Source organism: Bufo bufo, chromosome 8, assembly GCF_905171765.1.
Source record: "Bufo bufo chromosome 8, aBufBuf1.1, whole genome shotgun sequence".
In the NCBI taxonomy this organism is placed as follows: Eukaryota; Metazoa; Chordata; class Amphibia; order Anura; family Bufonidae; genus Bufo; species Bufo bufo.
Window position 1 is genome coordinate 7,310,611 of NC_053396.1, and position 18,777 is coordinate 7,329,387.

The 18,777-nt window shown below is 45.6% G+C and overlaps 1 protein-coding gene across 1 annotated transcript in view; it reads right to left on the reverse strand.

The window, feature by feature from the left end:
- LOC120977397 (histo-blood group ABO system transferase-like) overlaps positions 1–18,777 on the reverse strand; it is a 38,001-nt gene that overhangs the window by 9,153 nt on the left and 10,071 nt on the right. The window contains exon 2 of the mRNA XM_040405340.1: positions 1,912–1,984. Within this exon, the coding sequence (XP_040261274.1) occupies positions 1,912–1,984 (73 nt within the window). The remainder of the gene's footprint in view (positions 1–1,911; positions 1,985–18,777) is intronic.

An 18,777-nucleotide genomic window follows, 5' to 3' on the forward strand; every position in this document is an offset into this window, starting at 1 on the left:
ATCCTCTCCCCTGAAATGGCTGATAACAGGGGGCAATAGACTGTATTCTCCTGTCCTACAGTCATCCTCTCCCCTGAAATGGCTGATAACAGGGAGCAATAGACTGTATTCTCCTGTCCTACAGTCATCCTCTCCGCTGAAATGGCTGATAACAGGGGACAATAGACTGTATTCTCCTGTCCTACAGTCATCCTCTCCCCTGAAATGGCTGATAACAGGGTGCAATAGACTGTATTCTCCTGTCCTACAGTCATCCTCTCCCCTGAAATGGCTGATAACAGGGGGCAATAGACTGTATTCTCCTGTCCTACAGTCATCCTCTCCCCTGAAATGGCTGATAACAGGGGGCAATAGACTGTATTCTCCTGTCCTACAGTCATCCTCTCCCCTGAAATGGCTGATAACAGGGAGCAATAGACTGTATTCTCCTGTCCTACAGTCATCCTCTCCCCTGAAATGGCTGATAACAGGGTGCAATAGACTGTATTCTCCTGTCCTACAGTCATCCTCTCCCCTGAAATGGCTGATAACAGGGTGCAATAGACTGTATTCTCCTGTCCTACAGTCATCCTCTCCCCTGAAATGGCTGATAACAGGAGGCAATAGACTGTATTCTCCTGTCCTACAGTCATCCTCTCCCCTGAAATGGCTGATAACAGGGGGCAATAGACTGTATTCTCCTGTCCTACAGTCATCCTCTCCCCTGAAATGGCTGATAACAGGGAGCAATAGACTGTATTCTCCTGTCCTACAGTCATCCTCTCCCCTGAAATGGCTGATAACAGGGGGCAATAGATTGTATTCTCCTGTCCTACAGTCATCCTCTCCCCTGAAATGGCTGATAACAGGGGGCAATAGACTGTATTCTCCTGTCCTACAGTCATCCTCTCCCCTGAAATGGCTGATAACAGGGAGCAATAGACTGTATTCTCCTGTCCTACAGTCATCCTCTCCCCTGAAATGGCTGATAACAGGGAGCAATAGACTGTATTCTCCTGTCCTACAGTCATCCTCTCCCCTGAAATGGCTGATAACAGGGGGCAATAGACTGTATTCTCCTGTCCTACAGTCATCCTCTCCCCTGAAATGGCTGATAACAGGGGCAATAGACTGTATTCTCCTGTCCTACAGTCATCCTCTCCCCTGAAATGGCTGATAACAGGGGGCAATAGACTGTATTCTCCTGTCCTACAGTCATCCTCTCCCCTGAAATGGCTGATAACAGGGAGCAATAGACTGTATTCTCCTGTCCTACAGTCATCCTCTCCCCTGAAATGGCTGATAACAGGGGGCAATAGACTGTATTCTCCTGTCCTACAGTCATCCTCTCCCCTGAAATGGCTGATAACAGGGGGCAATAGACTGTATTCTCCTGTCCTACAGTCATCCTCTCCTCTGAAATGGCTGATAACAGGAGCAATAGACTGTATTCTCCTGTCCTACAGTCATCCTCTCCCCTGAAATGGCTGATAACAGGGGGCAATAGACTGTATTCTCCTGTCCTACAGTCATCCTCTCCCCTGAAATGGCTGATAACAGGGGGCAATAGACTGTATTCTCCTGTCCTACAGTCATCCTCTCCCCTGAAATGGCTGATAACAGGGAGCAATAGACTGTATTCTCCTGTCCTACAGTCATCCTCTCCCCTGAAATGGCTGATAACAGGGAGCAATAGTCTGTATTCTCCTGTCCTACAGTCATCCTCTCCCCTGAAATGGCTGATAACAGGGAGCAATAGACTGTATTCTCCTGTCCTACAGTCATCCTCTCCCCTGAAATGGCTGATAACAGGGGGCAATAGATTGTATTCTCCTGTCCTACAGTCATCCTCTCCCTCTCAGTTGTGTCTGGAGCGTTCCTTTAAGGAAATTACTTTCTAGCTATCACAGATCCTCTGTCCCAGGAACTCACCAGCAGACGGACACCAGACACAGAAACACCATATAGATGAGAATATAAAAACACTTCCTGCTGCTTTTTTCATCTGGAAGGAAACAAAAAGACAAGTGAAGATGATGGGAGTAGTGGATAACACCTTCCACCATGTTAACTGCTGCCTATTTTCAAAGGTGTAGTCCGTGAGATTATCATCACTGCCTGGCGCTGTCAATTAAAGCTGGGAAGTGGGGCTGGCCATAATAAGAAGCTGAGTTTTTGGTGCGAAGAGGTACCGTTGTAATGCCCCCGTTGCACCTGGTGACAAGGGAAACACCATGGTTTCTCAGTCAGTCATTTAGTATTTTTATCTTAAAGAAATTAGCAAAGATTTAATTTCTCTTTTAACATGTATTCCAATGTGTTGTGTTCCTGATAGAGGATTGAATCTTCCAGGTAATCCATTGAAACATGTCCTCTGACGGGAGTAGCCATGAGATCATGGAGTCTAAGTGGCGGATTAAGAATCTACTTTATTAGACGCAGAGTCCAACACCCTCTCACCCCCCAGCAATACATTTTACACTGGTCAAAGTACAACTGATATATTGCTTTATCTGAATTTTTGAGACTCGTAATTGTAGGCTTAAGTATGTACACCCTTTACAATGTCCACTGTTTGCTCAGATGACTGTGCAACATGTTTCAGCCTCGATGGCCTTGCCGTTATCACTTCTTGTAGATCTGAGTCAAATAGAAGTATCGACCAATATTAAGATATTATTTAAAGGGGATGTTTTTCATGTATGTCGAATGTGCCAATACATCTTATGGTCTGTTTTATCATATTTATCCTTTATTCCACAAGGACCCAATAAATCTCATCTGTTGGTATTTAGCTGCCGATGGTAGGCCTTTTGAGTGGTTTCCTAGGGTAACACCTTTCTCAGAACTATCTATACCAGGGATGGCCAATCTGCGGCTCTCCAGCTGTTGTAAAACTACAACTCTCACCATGGCCTGCTGTAGGCTGATAGCTGTAGGCAGTGTGGGCATGCTGGGAGTTGTAGTTTTGCATCAGCTGGAGAGCCTTAGGTTGGCCATCCCTGATCTATACCTACTGTCCTGCTCAAAATCGCTGTAATCAGAGCAATGCCTCCAGACCCAGAAGCATTGGCCCACCAGAATTCCCTGTTTTAACGGGTCGCCGTATATTTTAGTTTGAATATTTCTGTACTCGTCAATCCAAATGGTTCAGTCAGGCAAGTTAATTTGGGGCGAAAACTGTCCCCATCGCGGTTCCCCATGAACTGGGAAGTCCTAGAATCTATCGTCCAAACAAGATCCATTTATATAAATGTATGAGTAGAGTGATAACACAGTATAGCCATTTAGGCAGCACAATTGCAGGATTTTACTAAGTTATGACGTAAAGTCATGATTTTATTAAAGACACAGAGGCGAGTATTGCTTTAACCTTCTTTACTGAATCTACCATAGCAGCAAAGAAAAAAAGGTATAACAAGTGGAAACCATGGTAACAACTCCTCCCCTTATCCCAGTATATCAGTCCTTGTCTGCCTGGGATCCTCCTCTTTCTTTGCGCCTCAACCAACGCATATCAAAACCGGAATGCAACGAAAAACCTTTGGAACCTGTCGACTTGGACCGCAACATCCGGACATCCGACTGATCCAGAACTGTGTAACTCAAGTGCCTGAAGACCTTAGTCTCTCAACCTAAGAAAAAAGGATAAAAGAAAACATTCTATGACCATAATCCAGTGCATCAGAAAAGGTAGGATCTACATGTAGAGGATACTACTAATCTCAATAACGTAATCATAGAGCATCAGACATAAAATACTCACCCAGGCCCTAACAAGGGTGGGTCCAGGGAGGGCAATACTCGCCTCCGTGTCTTTAATAAAATCATGACTTTACGTCATAACTTAGTAAAATCCTGCAATTTTATAACAAGACACGGAGGCTCATATTGCTTGTTTAAAGCTGAGCCACTAAAGTATCAAAAGCGTGTGTTGCCGGTCTGAAGTAAAACTCGCGGAATGTGGAAGTCCTGGACCAATCCGCCAATTTCATAACATCTTCCAAGCGTGCCCCTGATGTAGTCATTGAAGTAGCAGCCGCACTGCGAACTGAATGCGCTGTGAAAACAGTCGTATCAATCCCGGAAAGGGAGAGAATCCACTTAACCCAGCGAGATAAGGTAACGCTGGTGACCGGAGCATAAGGACTGCGAAAAGAAATAAATAACTGAGGAAGAGAAGGCGACCGCAAGGGGCGGGTTCTATCTTCATATTCCTGCAAACAAACCACAGGACAAAGTTGTGGAGACGCCGGGAAACGGGGGTAAGAGACCGAATGAATATTGGTCTTAGTGCGTCGAGAAATATTGAAGTGAACCCCCTCCGGGGTGAAGGACCTAGCGTCCCAATCCAAAGCACGCACGTCCGACACTCTTTTACAAGAGATTAGACAGAATAAAGTGACCAATTTGGCCGATAATTGACGTAAGGATAATTGAGCATTAGATGGCCAGTTGATCAAAAAGGTTAGGACACCAGAAACATCCCAGGTTGACGAGAACCGCGGCCGAGGCGGTCGGGCCAACCGTGAACCTTTGAGCAAGCGACAGACCAGGGGATGTTGTCCCGCCGGACGGCCATCGAAACCGTTATGTCTGGAGGAAATTGCTGACCTAAAGACATTGATGGTACGGTAGGCCTTCCCCGCCTCAAATAGTGAAGTCAAAAAGGCTAAGACGGAATTTACAGGAGCCTCAACGGGATCCAAAGACCGGTCGACGCACCAGCGAGACCAAGAGCCCCAGGCGGCTATAAGCTCGTCTCGTACCGGGTGCCCAAGCGCAGTCCAATAGGAATCTAGTTGTCCCTGAAAGGACAGTGCCTTCTCCGGGACTCCCGAGATCTTGCAGGCCAGGAGACGCAAGGATCCGTTCTGCAGAAGTGGATGAAATTCTCCTGCTGGCCCTAGAAGCAGCGACAACTGATTGGGAAGAAGGAGCGGAAAATCCACCAGAAGTTCCAGGATCTGGGGGAACCAGGACTGAGTCCTCCAAAAAGGCACAATCAGAATCAGGTTCGCCAACTGCTGGCGGACTTGAAGGAGTACCCTCGGGATGAGCGCAAAGGGAGGAAACGCGTACATCAGCGCGCCTCCCCAGTGTTGAAGCAGGGCGTCTACCGCTTCCGCCAAAGGATCCGGCCTCCAGCTGAAAAACCTGGGCAGCTGGGTATTCAATCGGGAAGCGAACAGGTCGACTGAAAAAGGACCCCAAAGAGAAGAAATAGCAGAGAAAACCGTCTCGTCTAATCTCCAGTCGCTGGAGTCCGAAATGTAGCGGGAGCTCCAATCCGCTAGGGTATTGTGAAGGCCCGGAAGGTACTCTGCCACCACAGAAATGTTCCTGTCGAGACAGAACTCCCAAAAGTCCTTCGCCAAATAGGTCAGAACAACTGACCGTGTTCCCCCCATGCAGTTGACGTACCTGACCGCAGAGATGTTGTCCATGCGGAGTCTGATGGCCGTACTGACAATCCCATTGGCAAAACTGCGAATGGCAAACGACCCTGCAAGAAGCTCCAGGGCGTTGATGTGAAGACGAGATTCTTCCCGCGACCAAGGACCGCCCGTGGAAACGCCACTGCAATGTGCTCCCCATCCGTGCAGGCTCGCATCGGATTCTATGATGAGATCCGGTTGGGGACCCACAATAGCTCTGCCATTCCAGGACGACAGGTTGTGGATCCACCACCTCAGTTCGTCTTTCGTTTCTGCGTCCAACGTGACCAAATCGGCGTAAGAGGCCCCTGTCCGCAGGTGAGCGATTTTGAGTCGCTGCAACGCCCGATAATGAAGGGGGGCTGGAAAGATAGCTTGGATCGAGGCGGACAGAAGTCCGATTACCCTCGCCAAATGCCGCAACGACATCCGGGGCAGTTGAAGAACATGTCGCAGCTCTTTGCGAATGGCCTTGATTTTGGAGAGAGGAAGACTGAGGGATAGCTCCAATGAATCCACTTGGAATCCCAGGAACTCCATTGACCTGGCAGGGGTCAGACAAGACTTTTCCTGGTTGATGATGAACCCTAAATTGGAAAGGAGGGACACCGCCAGGTGAATATGCTTCAACAGGAGAGATTGAGACTGGGCCATGATCAAGATATCGTCTAAGTAGACGATTAGGCGGACACCTCTGCCGCGGAGCCACGCCACCACTGGGCGCATGATTTTGGTAAAGCACCAGGGGGCGGAGGAGAGGCCAAACGGGAGGCAGGTGAAACGCCAAGTCTGACCGTTCCACAGAAATCGGAGCAGGTCTCTTGAAGAGGGGGACACCGGGACTGTCAGGTATGCGTCTTTGAGATCTACCTTTGCCATCCAGTCGCCTGGAAGGAGCAGATCTCTCAACAGATGGATGCCCTCCATCTTGAAGTGCCGATACTGTACGAAGGCGTTTAAGGCTTTCAAATTGATCACGGGGCGCATCTGGCCCCCTTTCTTTTGCACCAGAAAAATACTGCTGACCACACCCCATCGAGTCACTGGTGCACGCTCGATCGCGCCTTTCTGTAGTAAATCCGACAGCTCCCTCTGAAAGAGGGACCGAGCCGAATTGGACAGGGGTATTGAATGGGGCACCGGGATAAAACTCGGATCGGCAATCAGATCTATTGTGAACCCTTGTACAGTGGAAAGAACCCATTGGTCGGAGGTTATGCCTGGCCACACATGGGAAAAGAAACGGAGTCTGCCTCCAACACATTGGTCTAAAAAAGGTAGAGGACGAAGAACGGGACTTACCAAACGGTCGCCGGGAGTTCGGATTCCCTCTGTAACCGCGTGACCGGAAGGGAGCACCTCGCGATGGGAAAAAGGATGGCTGGTGTCTCTGATCCTGGAGGGATGCTCGGTAGGAAAAGGAGCCTCTGCCGGAACCCCGGGCATGAAAACTGGAACGGCCGGACAGTCGGCCCCTAGAACTGCCGGCCCTGTTGGAAAAACGCCCTTGGAAGACTCGACGCATTGACGTCTGGGCCTTATCAAGCGCCGTAAATGCTCCTACATACTTTCCCAACTCTTTAATAAAAGAGTCGCCGAAGAGCAATCCCTGGGCATCTTTGCCCGCTTCAGTCAAAGCCAGATTGGACAACTTTGGCTCGATTTTCATCAATATGGCCTTACGCCTTTCAATGGCCAGTGAGGCATTGACATTACCAGCCACACAAATGGCTCTCTGGGCCCAACCTCTCAGTTCTTCAGGGTCCACCTGGCTACCAGCCGCCCTAGCGGACTCAGCCATGTCAAAAATTTTGGCTAAGGGACCCGTAATATCCAGTAACTTATCCTGGACTGCTTTTAAAGCAGAGTCCAGCCCTTTGCGGGGATTAAAACCCGTCTTCGCCAAGAATTGGACCATTTTCGGATCCACTGAGGGGGTTTCACACACTTTGTGTGGTATCAAAGGGCGAGGGCATTCGGCCCGTAATTTATTTCGCGATTCCTTGCTAAGAGGATTGCGTATGCGAGCTTCCAAGTATTGTGCCACATGTGTGGCGGGCATCCATTCCGCAGAGCGGGGATGGTGCAGCTCGTCGGGGTTAAACAATGGTACTCCAGCCGGATCCTTTAACAGATCCTCTGCTGACCCCTGAAGTTGTAAAGTGGGCTCCGGACATACGTTAAGTGCCGGGTCCACGGCGACGTCCGCCAAATCATCCTCCATATCAAAAAGTAAATCATCCTCATTATCATGAGCCTCCTCCTCCGACTCTCTATCAGAGTCTGACACTGGCTCAGGTAGAGACCTGGCAGTCTTCCATGCCCGCGTTTTTTCTGCCTGGCGGGTGCAAGCTCTTTTACGCGAGCGAAGCGCGTTATCCTGGGATGGGGATGGCCCATCAATCTGAATTGTTCTGGAGGCAGTAGGTAATGGTTCTGGAGGTGGGACCGTGCTCTGAACAACGGTGCTAGGGCGAGCCATGAGGGCCTGAGAAATAGTCTGGGTTAATGCAGAGGACATTGAACCCATGGCGGCTATAATGGCATTAGAAATGGACTGTTGAAGTGCCAAATCATGAGCATCCGGGTGCAGCACCTCGGACCTTCTATCCTGCGTAGGGGAAACCTGTCCTGCAGGGGGGGGGGGGGGTCATTAGGGGCCACAGAAGCAACAGAATTTTTTCGAACGGACATTGTAGCAGCGAGTGGCAGGAGTTAGTCACCCCAGCCAGGAAGCAGCAGAAAGCACTAGAAGAGAAGAAAGGGACAGTAATGTAACACCATTCAAGAAAATAAGTAGAGGAATGAACAGGAAAACGGTAGTACTCACAGGTCACTGATGGGCACAAGAAACTGCACAGGGCACAGATAATCGCAAGGGATTGCAACGGGTACAAATAGATACTGGGACACGTCCGACAAGCCGAGCGGTACTGTCCGGTGCGTGCAGTAAGTGGAACACACAGGGACACCGAAGTCTCGCGAGATCTCGGTGTCCGCAATAGGCTGAATAGCCGAAGTCCCGCTATCGCGAGACTACGGCCGGAGCAGAGGGGAAAATGGCGCCCGAAATCTCGAATCGCGAGACTTCGAGCGGGAAGGCAAAGAAGACAGCCGGGACGCGCGCGAAATGGCGGCCGCAACCTAAGGTAACAAGGGGAAAACGAAAGTACCGCGAAAGAGCGCGGTACACGCCGGAAGGCAGCGGAGCCGCAAGGGCCCCCAAAGGGGGGAGAAATAACCTTAGGGAGGCAAAGGGGAATAAGACCTGTAAGGAAAAATACATATGACACGAAAAAAAACACCCCACAGGTTAGCAGACCGCAATAAGACAACAAGATGCCATAAGACACCCTTAAAACCCCGAAGGGTTAACTCAATACCGCTAAAATAGAATGTACCAGACCCTGAGCAGAGCTACAGAGCTGGAGTGTACTTATCTGCCTGGTAGCAGCAAAGAAAGAGGAGGATCCCAGGCAGACAAGGACTGATATACTGGGATAAGGGGAGGAGTTGTTACCATGGTTTCCACTTGTTATACCTTTTTTTCTTTGCTGCTATGGTAGATTCAGTAAAGAAGGTTAAAGCAATATGAGCCTCCGTGTCTTGTTATAAAATCCTTGTTTTAATTCACAACAGATAACCCATACACATTTTTCTTATTTTTAGTGGGCAGAAATAAAATAGGATTTTAATAGTCTGATAGTAAAAGGTTGGGTCAATAGAGGGGTCTACCCCCCTCCAACCACACCTTTAAATGTAGATCCCTGGATAAAGTGTTTATAAAAGAGAGATAGGAGGCAGCGCCTCATGTGTGGTGTAGTATAATAATTGGTAAAAAAGGTAAGAGAAAACTCTTACCAGACGATGTTGTGAAGAGTCACAACACCTATATGAAGCTTGTGCTGATTTTCCCGATCAGCGTGCGGGGTGCCTGCGCTGCTGCCTAGGTTCCAGCCCCGTGCCTTGGAAGCATTCGTCGGGGAGAAGTATCGTTGCGGAAGAAGAAAGAAAATGAACCTTTTGGATGGCGCTGTCAGCAGGAGTCAGAAGCAGGTAAATATTGATAACACAATACTTTTTATTTACAGTCAACGCGTTTCAGGGGCAGAGAGTCCCCTTCATCAGGACAATATACCAATATACGTATATTGTCCCGATGAAGGGGGCTCTCCGCCCCTGAAACGCGTTGACTGTAAATAAAAAGTATTGTGTTATCAATACTTACCTGCTTCTGACTCCTGCTGACAGCGCCATCCTAAAGGTTCATTTTCTTTCTTCTTCTGCATAGATAAAGTGCTTACCACTAGCAAGAGACCTGACAAGTCACTGCGAGCATTAGTATATGATGGCAAAGCACGCTCCCCCTCAGAGACCTTGCCACAGCTCTGCTACCCCACTCCCAGGTTCCAGTGGTTCGGACCTACCGGCCTCTCTCTTCTTCTCACCCACCAGAGTAGCTCTGCTTGTTTCCTCCACGAAAGCCGTGGCCTGCTTCTTGCTGGCCTTGCCTCTCACTGCCTGTAGGACGTGTGCGCTCCTTCTTGTTCTTAAAGGGCCAGTACACGTACACTCTAATCTTCCCAAGCCAATGGCTGACTACCCTGGGGTACTTAAGGCACCTTTCCTTTGTGGGAAGGTGCCTGAGCAGGATGTTCTAGTTCATTAGGCTCTACATTAATCTGCCTGTGTACCAACTTCTGCCTGTTTCCTGGATCTGACCTTTCACTGCCTGACCTGATCTCTGCCATTGTGATATCAGCTGATATAGGTGTTGTGACTGTTGTACTGGACAGGTCTGTCTACATCATAGAATTCTGTCAGATCAGGATCACTATTGGGGGGCGCAGCCGAGAGAACGCACGTTGCTCTGAGCTCCGGCTACCTCAGCCAACTACCGCTCTGTAAAACTACCCTTCGTCTCCAAAATTCACCCAGACCACCCCATCAGCCCTCTTACCAGCCCAGGAGAACGGGAGACTACGAGAACAAAGAAAACACCAGGTCCTCCGACCAAACTCACCTTCTTTCTTCACGGCGGCACCGATCCAAGATGGCGCCCGCTCTCCTCATGAAGCAACACAAGACATGCCGAGCTCCTACTCCAAGCGCGCCACAAGGCAGCAAAACCTCACAGGAGCAGCAGGACAAACAACCCCGGCAAGTGCATCAAGTAATTCAAGCGGGGGGGTCAGCACAAAGTTCTCCTTTGGGAGCAAATTCTGTCAGTACTGCAAGACCTGAGCGGGAGGATATCATTACTTTGACCGCTATGCAGGACTTAATGGCAGATTTAAAAAGCTCCATCCAACTAGATATACAGTCAGCCCTAAATACCATAAGAGCTGATATTATAGCTATTGGGGAGCGCACTGCTCATTTTGAAGATAAAATGGAAGAATTTAAGGAGGCACACAACTTTATGGTAGACTCTACTAATGAAACACAGGGTGATGTAGCTGCTATGAAGCTGAAATTAGCAGATCTTGAAGATCTCTCTAGGAGAAACAACATTAGACTCAGGAATATCCCTGAAAGCGTCTCAAATGACTCTGTCCAAGAGTTCCTGATAGACCTCTTCGCGTCAGTTCTTCCAGACACCCCTGAAAGGGATCTCCTCGTAGATAGAGCACACCGGGTTCCTAAGCCAAGATCTATGCCTGAAAGCATGCCGAGAGACGTGTTAGTACGCTTACACTTTTTTCATTTTAAAAACAACCTGCTTAGAGAAGCTTGGCGCAAGAAAGACATACCCGAAAGGTTCCAACAGATCTCATCCTATGCTGACCTCTCTCCCGCAACTCTGGAGAATTCGCTAACTACACTGATATATTGAGAGGAAATAATATCCCCTATCGCTGGGGGTTTCCAATGAAATTAATTGTTAGCAGGAATGGCACTAACTCTGTTTTACTGTCCCCACCACAAGCTGCGGAAATGGTCCCTTCATCCACCACAAGAGGGAGAAAGATCCCCGGGAAAGCAGAAACCGCCAACCTTGACGCAAAAATGGACTTCAGTGAAAGCTACAAAAGATATGGACTCTATATCAGTAATGTGAAGTACTCTTTTCTAGTCCTCCTACTCAGGGACGCTTGCTTATTCTCACTATTTTTTACTAGGTTTTTTCATACTTTTTTATAATCCGATTTACGGGTTATTCTAACCATTTTATTTGAAGCTATGGCTGTTGGTTAGCCGGAGCTAGCCAAGTTGAAAATACCTCTTTATTTTTACGCTACTCCTCTCACTGATTTGAGGATTTGTTTTATATTTACCACTGAGGAAGGAATCCGTTTGGACTCCGAAACGCGTATGGTGAAATACCACCGCTAGTAAAGGGCACTATACATCAATAGGAAGCGCTTCCCTACAACTATACCAGCCCGCATATCCACGACAGCCTATCCCAATATGTATTATTGCACTGTGGACATATAAAAAGTACACCACTATAATTATACTTTCAGTGGATTATCCTTGTCTGCACAGCCAAACAACTGATCAGCTCACAATTTCAATATCTATAGACTATAGTGGCTGACAACTAACCCAAGGACAACCATCCTACTGATGAACTGAGATTTTCAACTTTTAACTCCTGTAAATTACTGAGAAATAGTGACTTTACCCTAGGAGGGACGATTTTGAACACGGTATTACCGTCAGTGATATAGCTTTTTACCTATATTTCCATTTTACATATCCTGGCGGATCACCAACATTTTTTAATTTTTTTATTTTTATTATTTTATCCTTTTTCATTTTTTATCTATACTTTTTTTTTGCACATTTTATTTGTATATTTTAACCATAAGAGGGAAAATAAATGTATCTTTATTAAATACATCCTGTCTGCTCCCTACTTGTTTCCAGATACAGTGTGCCAGTCTATCAACCACACCTTGTTTTATATTTAGTTACACTAGTATTGTTACCTTGATCACTTACCCCTTCCTCCAAAGTGATTCTCCCCCCCCCCCCCCCCAACCCTACACATGGCAGTTGTGATTGAGACTGGTGACTTTTTGGGATCTTTTAGACTCCTAAAATTTTTTGGTTTTTTTATGTTATTTACTTTACCTGTTACCTGCGATATGTCTGTTTTGAGTGCTGGAGGCATGATACACACAATATTTTCAGGTCTTATTCTTCGAAATATCGGACAATCTGGTTGAACATAAGCATTTCTCTAGGTCTCCACTTTGGCATTAAAAATATCATCTTTGAATGTTAAAAGGGTTAAATAGCCCATTTAAAAGATCTAGTTTACGGAGAGAGCCACTTAAACTAAAATGCATTATTATCTGCACACATCACATATCTGATGATAGCAATTAAAGATACGGTCTCTTTTAATCTTACCTCATCTTCTGCTGATTCCCAAGGTCGATATATTATCATAGTTTGTTCGATTGATAATCCGATTTACGCAATTGCATCAATATATAACCCCAATAAATCACAAATTCTCTTTTTACACCGATTCCTTACAACATTAATGCCTTTAAAACAATGTTTCCTGGTACTATGTGGTGATTATAATAAAATTGTATACTAAGGGAACGGTCAGCACTTCAACCTCACGAGACGCCCGCACGGGAAGGGAAGATCCTCAATGTAGCAAAGAAATCCCAGTGGCCGCTGATTCTTCAATTCATGTATCCTTTATTTCATCTTGGTAACAATGGACGCGTTTCGGCCCGTCCAGCCTTCGTCAGCTCAAATTAATACAATGGTTCACCATCTTAAATAGCAGTGGAATCAATCACCTGTGGTGACGTCAGACGCGGGCGGCATCCAAAGCAATGCTATCCAGTTCTCTTATACAATATAACTATAAACAAATCATTAAAACAATAAAACTGTGAGATAATGCTGACATAATTCAACTGTACTGTGCCCAGAGTATGGATCCAATAGGCTTCTCTCCGTAATAGTTGTGTCTTGATATCTCCCCCGTCTCCTGTGTCGTTTCACTTGCTCCAGCAGCTGGAATCTTTAATGATTATTGCTTTTCTTTACAGGCAGCAAATCAGAGATGAGACGCTGCAAGTTGAATTATGTCAGCATTATCTCACTGTTTTATTGTTTTAATGAATTGTTTGTAGTTATATTGTATAAGAGAACTGGATAGCATTGATTTGGATCCCGCCGGCGTCTGACGTCACCACAGGTGATTGATTCCACTGCTATTTAAGATGGTGAACCATTGTATTAATTTGAGCTGACGAAGGCTGGACGGGACGAAACGCGTCTATTGTTACATTGTTACCAAGATGAAATAAAGGGTACATGAATTGAAGAATCAGCGCCCGCTGGGATTTCTTTGCTATAATAAAATTGTAGACCGCACAATGGATAAAACACCACGAGACATTCGAGATAAAGATCTCTCTTTCAGAGACTTATTACGCCCAGGGCTGCTGAGCGGCAATGGAAGAAATCCCATTCTAAAGATCATTTCACCGCATACAAGCAATCCCTCCTCATATTTAAATACTCACTCGCTGATGCAAAACAGGCCTACTTCTCATCTCTCATATCTTCCCTGTCACACAGCCCTAAACAACTTTTTAGCACTTTTAACTCGCTTCCCCGTCCCCCAGCGCCCCCACCCTCTCCTCTCTTCTCAGCTGAGGACTTTGCCAAATACTTCAAACAAAAGATAGTCAACATCAGAGAAAGCTTCACCACACAGTCCCCACAGACCCTCTACACAACTGATCGGTCCTCTTCTCCCAAAACCTGCTTCTCCACCATTACAGAAGAAAAACTCTCCACTCTACTCTCCAAATCTTATCTGACCACCTGTGCACTTGACCCAATCCCATCCCACCTCATCCCTAACCTCACCACAGTGTTTATCCCAACCCTAACTCATCTCTTCAACCTATCACTCAACTCTGGTGTCTTCCCCTCTGCTTTTAAACATGCTACCATTACACCCATCCTCAAAAAGCCTTCACTTGACCCATCTTCCTTGTCCAGTTATCGCCCCATATCACTTCTTCCGTATGCCTCAAAGCTACTTGAACAACATGTCCATTCAGAACTGTCCTCCCACCTCTCCTCCTGCTCCCTCTTTGACCGCCTACAATCTGGCTTCCGACCCCACCACTCGACCGAGACTGCCCTTACCAAAGTCACCAATGACCTGCTGACAGCCAAAACCAAGAAACAATTCTCTGTCCTCCTTCTCCTTGACCTGTCCTCTGCCTTTGACACTGTTGACCACTCCATTCTGTTGCAAACTCTCATCTCTTGGCATCACCGACCTGGCCCTCTTCTGGATCACATCATACCTCACAGACCGGACGTTTAGCGTCTCCCACTCTCGCACCACCTCCTCGTCTCATTCCCTCTCTGTTGGTGTCCCGCAAGGCTCTGTCCTAGGACCCCTGCTCTTCTCTATCTACACCTTTGGCCTGGGACAGCTCATAGAGTCCCATGGCTTTCAGTATCACTCCTACGCTGACGACACACAAATCTACCTCTCTGGTCCAGACATCACCACCTTACTATCACGAATCCCACAATGTCTATCTTCTATATCATCCTTCTTCGCCTCTCGCTTTCTAAAACTTAACATGGATAAGACAGAATTTATAATCTTTCCCCCATCTTGTTCAACCCCCTCAGCAGACCTATCTATCATGATCAATGGCTGCACACTCTCCCCGGTCAACAAAGTCCGCTGCCTTGGAGTGACCTTTGATTCTGCACTTTCCTTCCGACCGCAAATCCAAGCTCTTTCCACCACCTGCCGCCTCCAACTCAAAAACATCTCCCGCATCCGTGCTTTCCTTAACTTTGACTCTGCGAAAATTCTTGTACATGCCCTCATTATCTCCCGCCTAGACTACTGCAACATTCTCCTCTGTGGCCTTCCATCTAGCACTCTCGCACCCCTCCAATCTATCCTCAACTCTGCTGCCCGACTAATCCACCTCTCACCCTATTACTCCTCTGCCTCTCCCCTCTGCCAATCCCTTCACTGGCTCCCCATTGCCCAGCGAATTCACTTCAAAGTACTAACAAATACATACAAGGCCGTCCATAACCTGTCCCCTCCCTACATCTCGGAGCTACTTTCCCGATACATCCCCACACGCACTCTCCGATCCTCACAAGACCTCCTTCTCTCCTCTCCTCTTATCGCCTCTTCCCACAATCGACTCCAAGATTTCTCCCGTGCATCCCCCATACTCTGGAACTCGCTACCCCAACACATCAGACTCTCACCTACATTGGAATCCTTCAAAAGAAACCTGAAAACCCACCTCTTCAGACAAGCCTACAACCAGTGACCCTGCTGCCTCTATACCGCCATGACCAGCTTCACCCGCACCTACTGTGTCCATCTCCCATACCATCTAGATTGTAAGCCTCGCGGGCAGGGCCCTCTCTCCTTCTGTACCAGTTTGTAACTCGTCTTGTTTATGATTAGTGCAATTGTCTGTATTATGTATGTGCACCGCTTATCACATGTACAGCGCTATGGAATGAATGGAGCTATAATAATAAATAATAATAATAAGGAAGGAATTTTCGATCCTTGGCGCTTCTGAAAAAGATTTTACTCCCCATAACTCCTACTCACGTATAGATATGATTTTTGTAGACAAAATACTGCTGCAAAATGTCACCTCAGTAGACATAGGTGTTACATCCTGGTCAGCTCATGCACCAACATCCATAATTATTTATTTATTTTTACATTTATAATCATCTTTAATCAAGCCAGAATTTATACATATAAAAACATTAAACATACATAAATATTTTATCAAAACACGAATTTCATACATACCTACTTTTATATTTAAATCCCCCAAAAAAAACATCCCCCACCCCAGCGAACAAGAAGGAAGAAATTTTTTTTTTTTTTAAATTCTCCTCTATTTACTATAAAGATCTTCCATTTGCTCCATAGTCTACTATGAATATACAACGTATTTAATTTAATATAGCCTGCTTTCTTAATGGACCTATGTAAAGTTCATCGTGTTTACCCCCTCATTGACAGTGGGCACTTCAGTTCTCATCCATTTTCTGGCAACTAATAAACGAGCCAAGAAGAGGGATTTATATACCATTAGTTCATTATCCTTTCTTAGATTATGCGGAGTGTCACCCGAAATACAAAATAAAATCGACAGAGGTAGTTTAAGTAAAAAAATATCACCAATCAATTGAATAAGGTTTTGCCAAAAAGGTTGTATTTTAGGGCAACGCCACCACATATTCCTAATATCCGCTTTCAGGTTTTCACATCTTGGGCATAAATTTGGAGTACCAAATGAGAATCTTTGAAGCCAGTTAGGAGTTACATACAATCGATGTAAAATCATAAATTGAGTAACTCTATTTGATGGATTCTGCAAATATTTACTCGCTCTCCAGAAACTCACCCGTTGTTCCTCAGCTAAGGGGCCTATATCCCTTTCCCATGCGTTCTTGCTATTACATCTCTCCCCATTATTTACAACTACACTTAATTTTTTATATAAAGTGGAAACCAATCTATAATTCCCCTTCCACCCTAAAATAAAATTCATCAATTCGTGTGAGCATAACAACATAGATTTCTTGTGCTTGACTCCATAAAAAAATGCAGATAATTGAATATACAGTACAGACCAAAGGTTTGGACACACCTTCTCATTCAAAGAGTTTTCTTTATTTTCATGACTATGAAAATTGTAGATTCACACTGAAGGCATCAAAACCATGAATTAACACATGTGGAATTATATTCATAACAAACAAGTGTGAAACAACTGAAAATATGTCATATTCTAGGTTCTTCAAAGTAGCCACCTTTTGCTTTGATTACTGCTTTGCACACTCTTGGCATTCTCTTGATGAGCTTCAAGAGGTAGTCCCCTGAAATGGTTTTCACTTCACAGGTGTGCCCTGTCAGGTTTAATAAGTGGGATTTCTTGCCTTATAAATGGGGTTGGGACCATCAGTTGCGTTGAGAAGTCAGGTGGATACACAGCTGATAGTCCTACTGAATAGACTGTTAGAATTTGTATTATGGCAAGAAAAAAGCAGCTAAGTAAAGAAAAACAAGTGGCCATCATTACTTTAAGAAATGAAGGTCAGTCAGTCACCTGAAAAATTGGGAAAACTTTGAAAGTAAGGGCTATTTGACCATGAAGGAGAGTGATGGGGTGCTGCGCCAGATGACCTGGCCTCCACAGTCACCGGACCTGAACCCAATCGAGATGGTTTGGGGTGAGCTGGACCGCAGAGTGAAGGCAAAAGGGCCAACAAGTGCTAAGCATCTCTGGGAACTCCTTCAAGACTGTTGGAAGACCATTTCAGGGGACTACCTCTTGAAGCTCATCAAGAGAACGCCACGAGTGTGCAAAGCAGTAATCAAAGCAAAAGGTGGCTACTTTGAAGAACCTAGAATATGACATATTTTCAGTTGTTTCACACTTGTTTGTTATGTATATAATTCCACATGTGTTAATTCATAGTTTTGATGCCTTCATAGTCATGAAAATAAAGAAAACTCTTTGAATGAGAAGGTGTGTCCAAACTTTTGGTCTGTACTGTATATAAAAAAAAACATTTATCATCTCCTACAATCCCAATTAACTCTTCCCTAGTTTCGAAATTCCCATCTTTAATGTATTGTGAAATATACCAAAGACCTTTAGATGTCCAATATTTAGATTCCCGTACAAAAGTAATGTCCCCCATTGTTCTATTATACCAAAAGGGAGTCATTTTCTCCAAACCTCAGTAACGCTTAACCATCACTCAAGTCTCCATTAATAATTTCACCACGGGGGTCTTATATGCTCCCTTATTATGTGATTGTTCTGCTTCGAGTAATGCGAACATATTTGGCAAGGAACCTTCACTGTTGTACACTAAATGTTGTAAAAAATCAACTTGTTCCCATTTCATTATCAATGCGATGTTGGCTGCTAAATAATACAGTCTCATATCCGGACCTTCCAGACCTCCTTGATCATATGCCCTGGTAAACCAGCTTCATTTTTTCCTAACCCTCTTCCCGGCCCATAATAATTCATTAAATACTTTCTCCACTTCCATGAAAATGGATTTCCCTAAGAAAATAGGGGAGTTTCTGATGACATATAATAATTGAGGTAACAGAGCCATTTTAATGAGAGCTATCCTATCTGCTTTATTTATGGAAAGTTTGTTCCAAATCTTAATCCTCTCTCTAATCTTCCGAAGCAATAGTATGAGATTCAGATCTTTAAATCCTTTGGTGGATCCTTTGCTATCTCTAATCCCAGGTATTTAAAACTTTCATAATGACCCAATATCCTTAAGTTCTTATCTATAACCTCGACCTCCTCACTTAACGGGA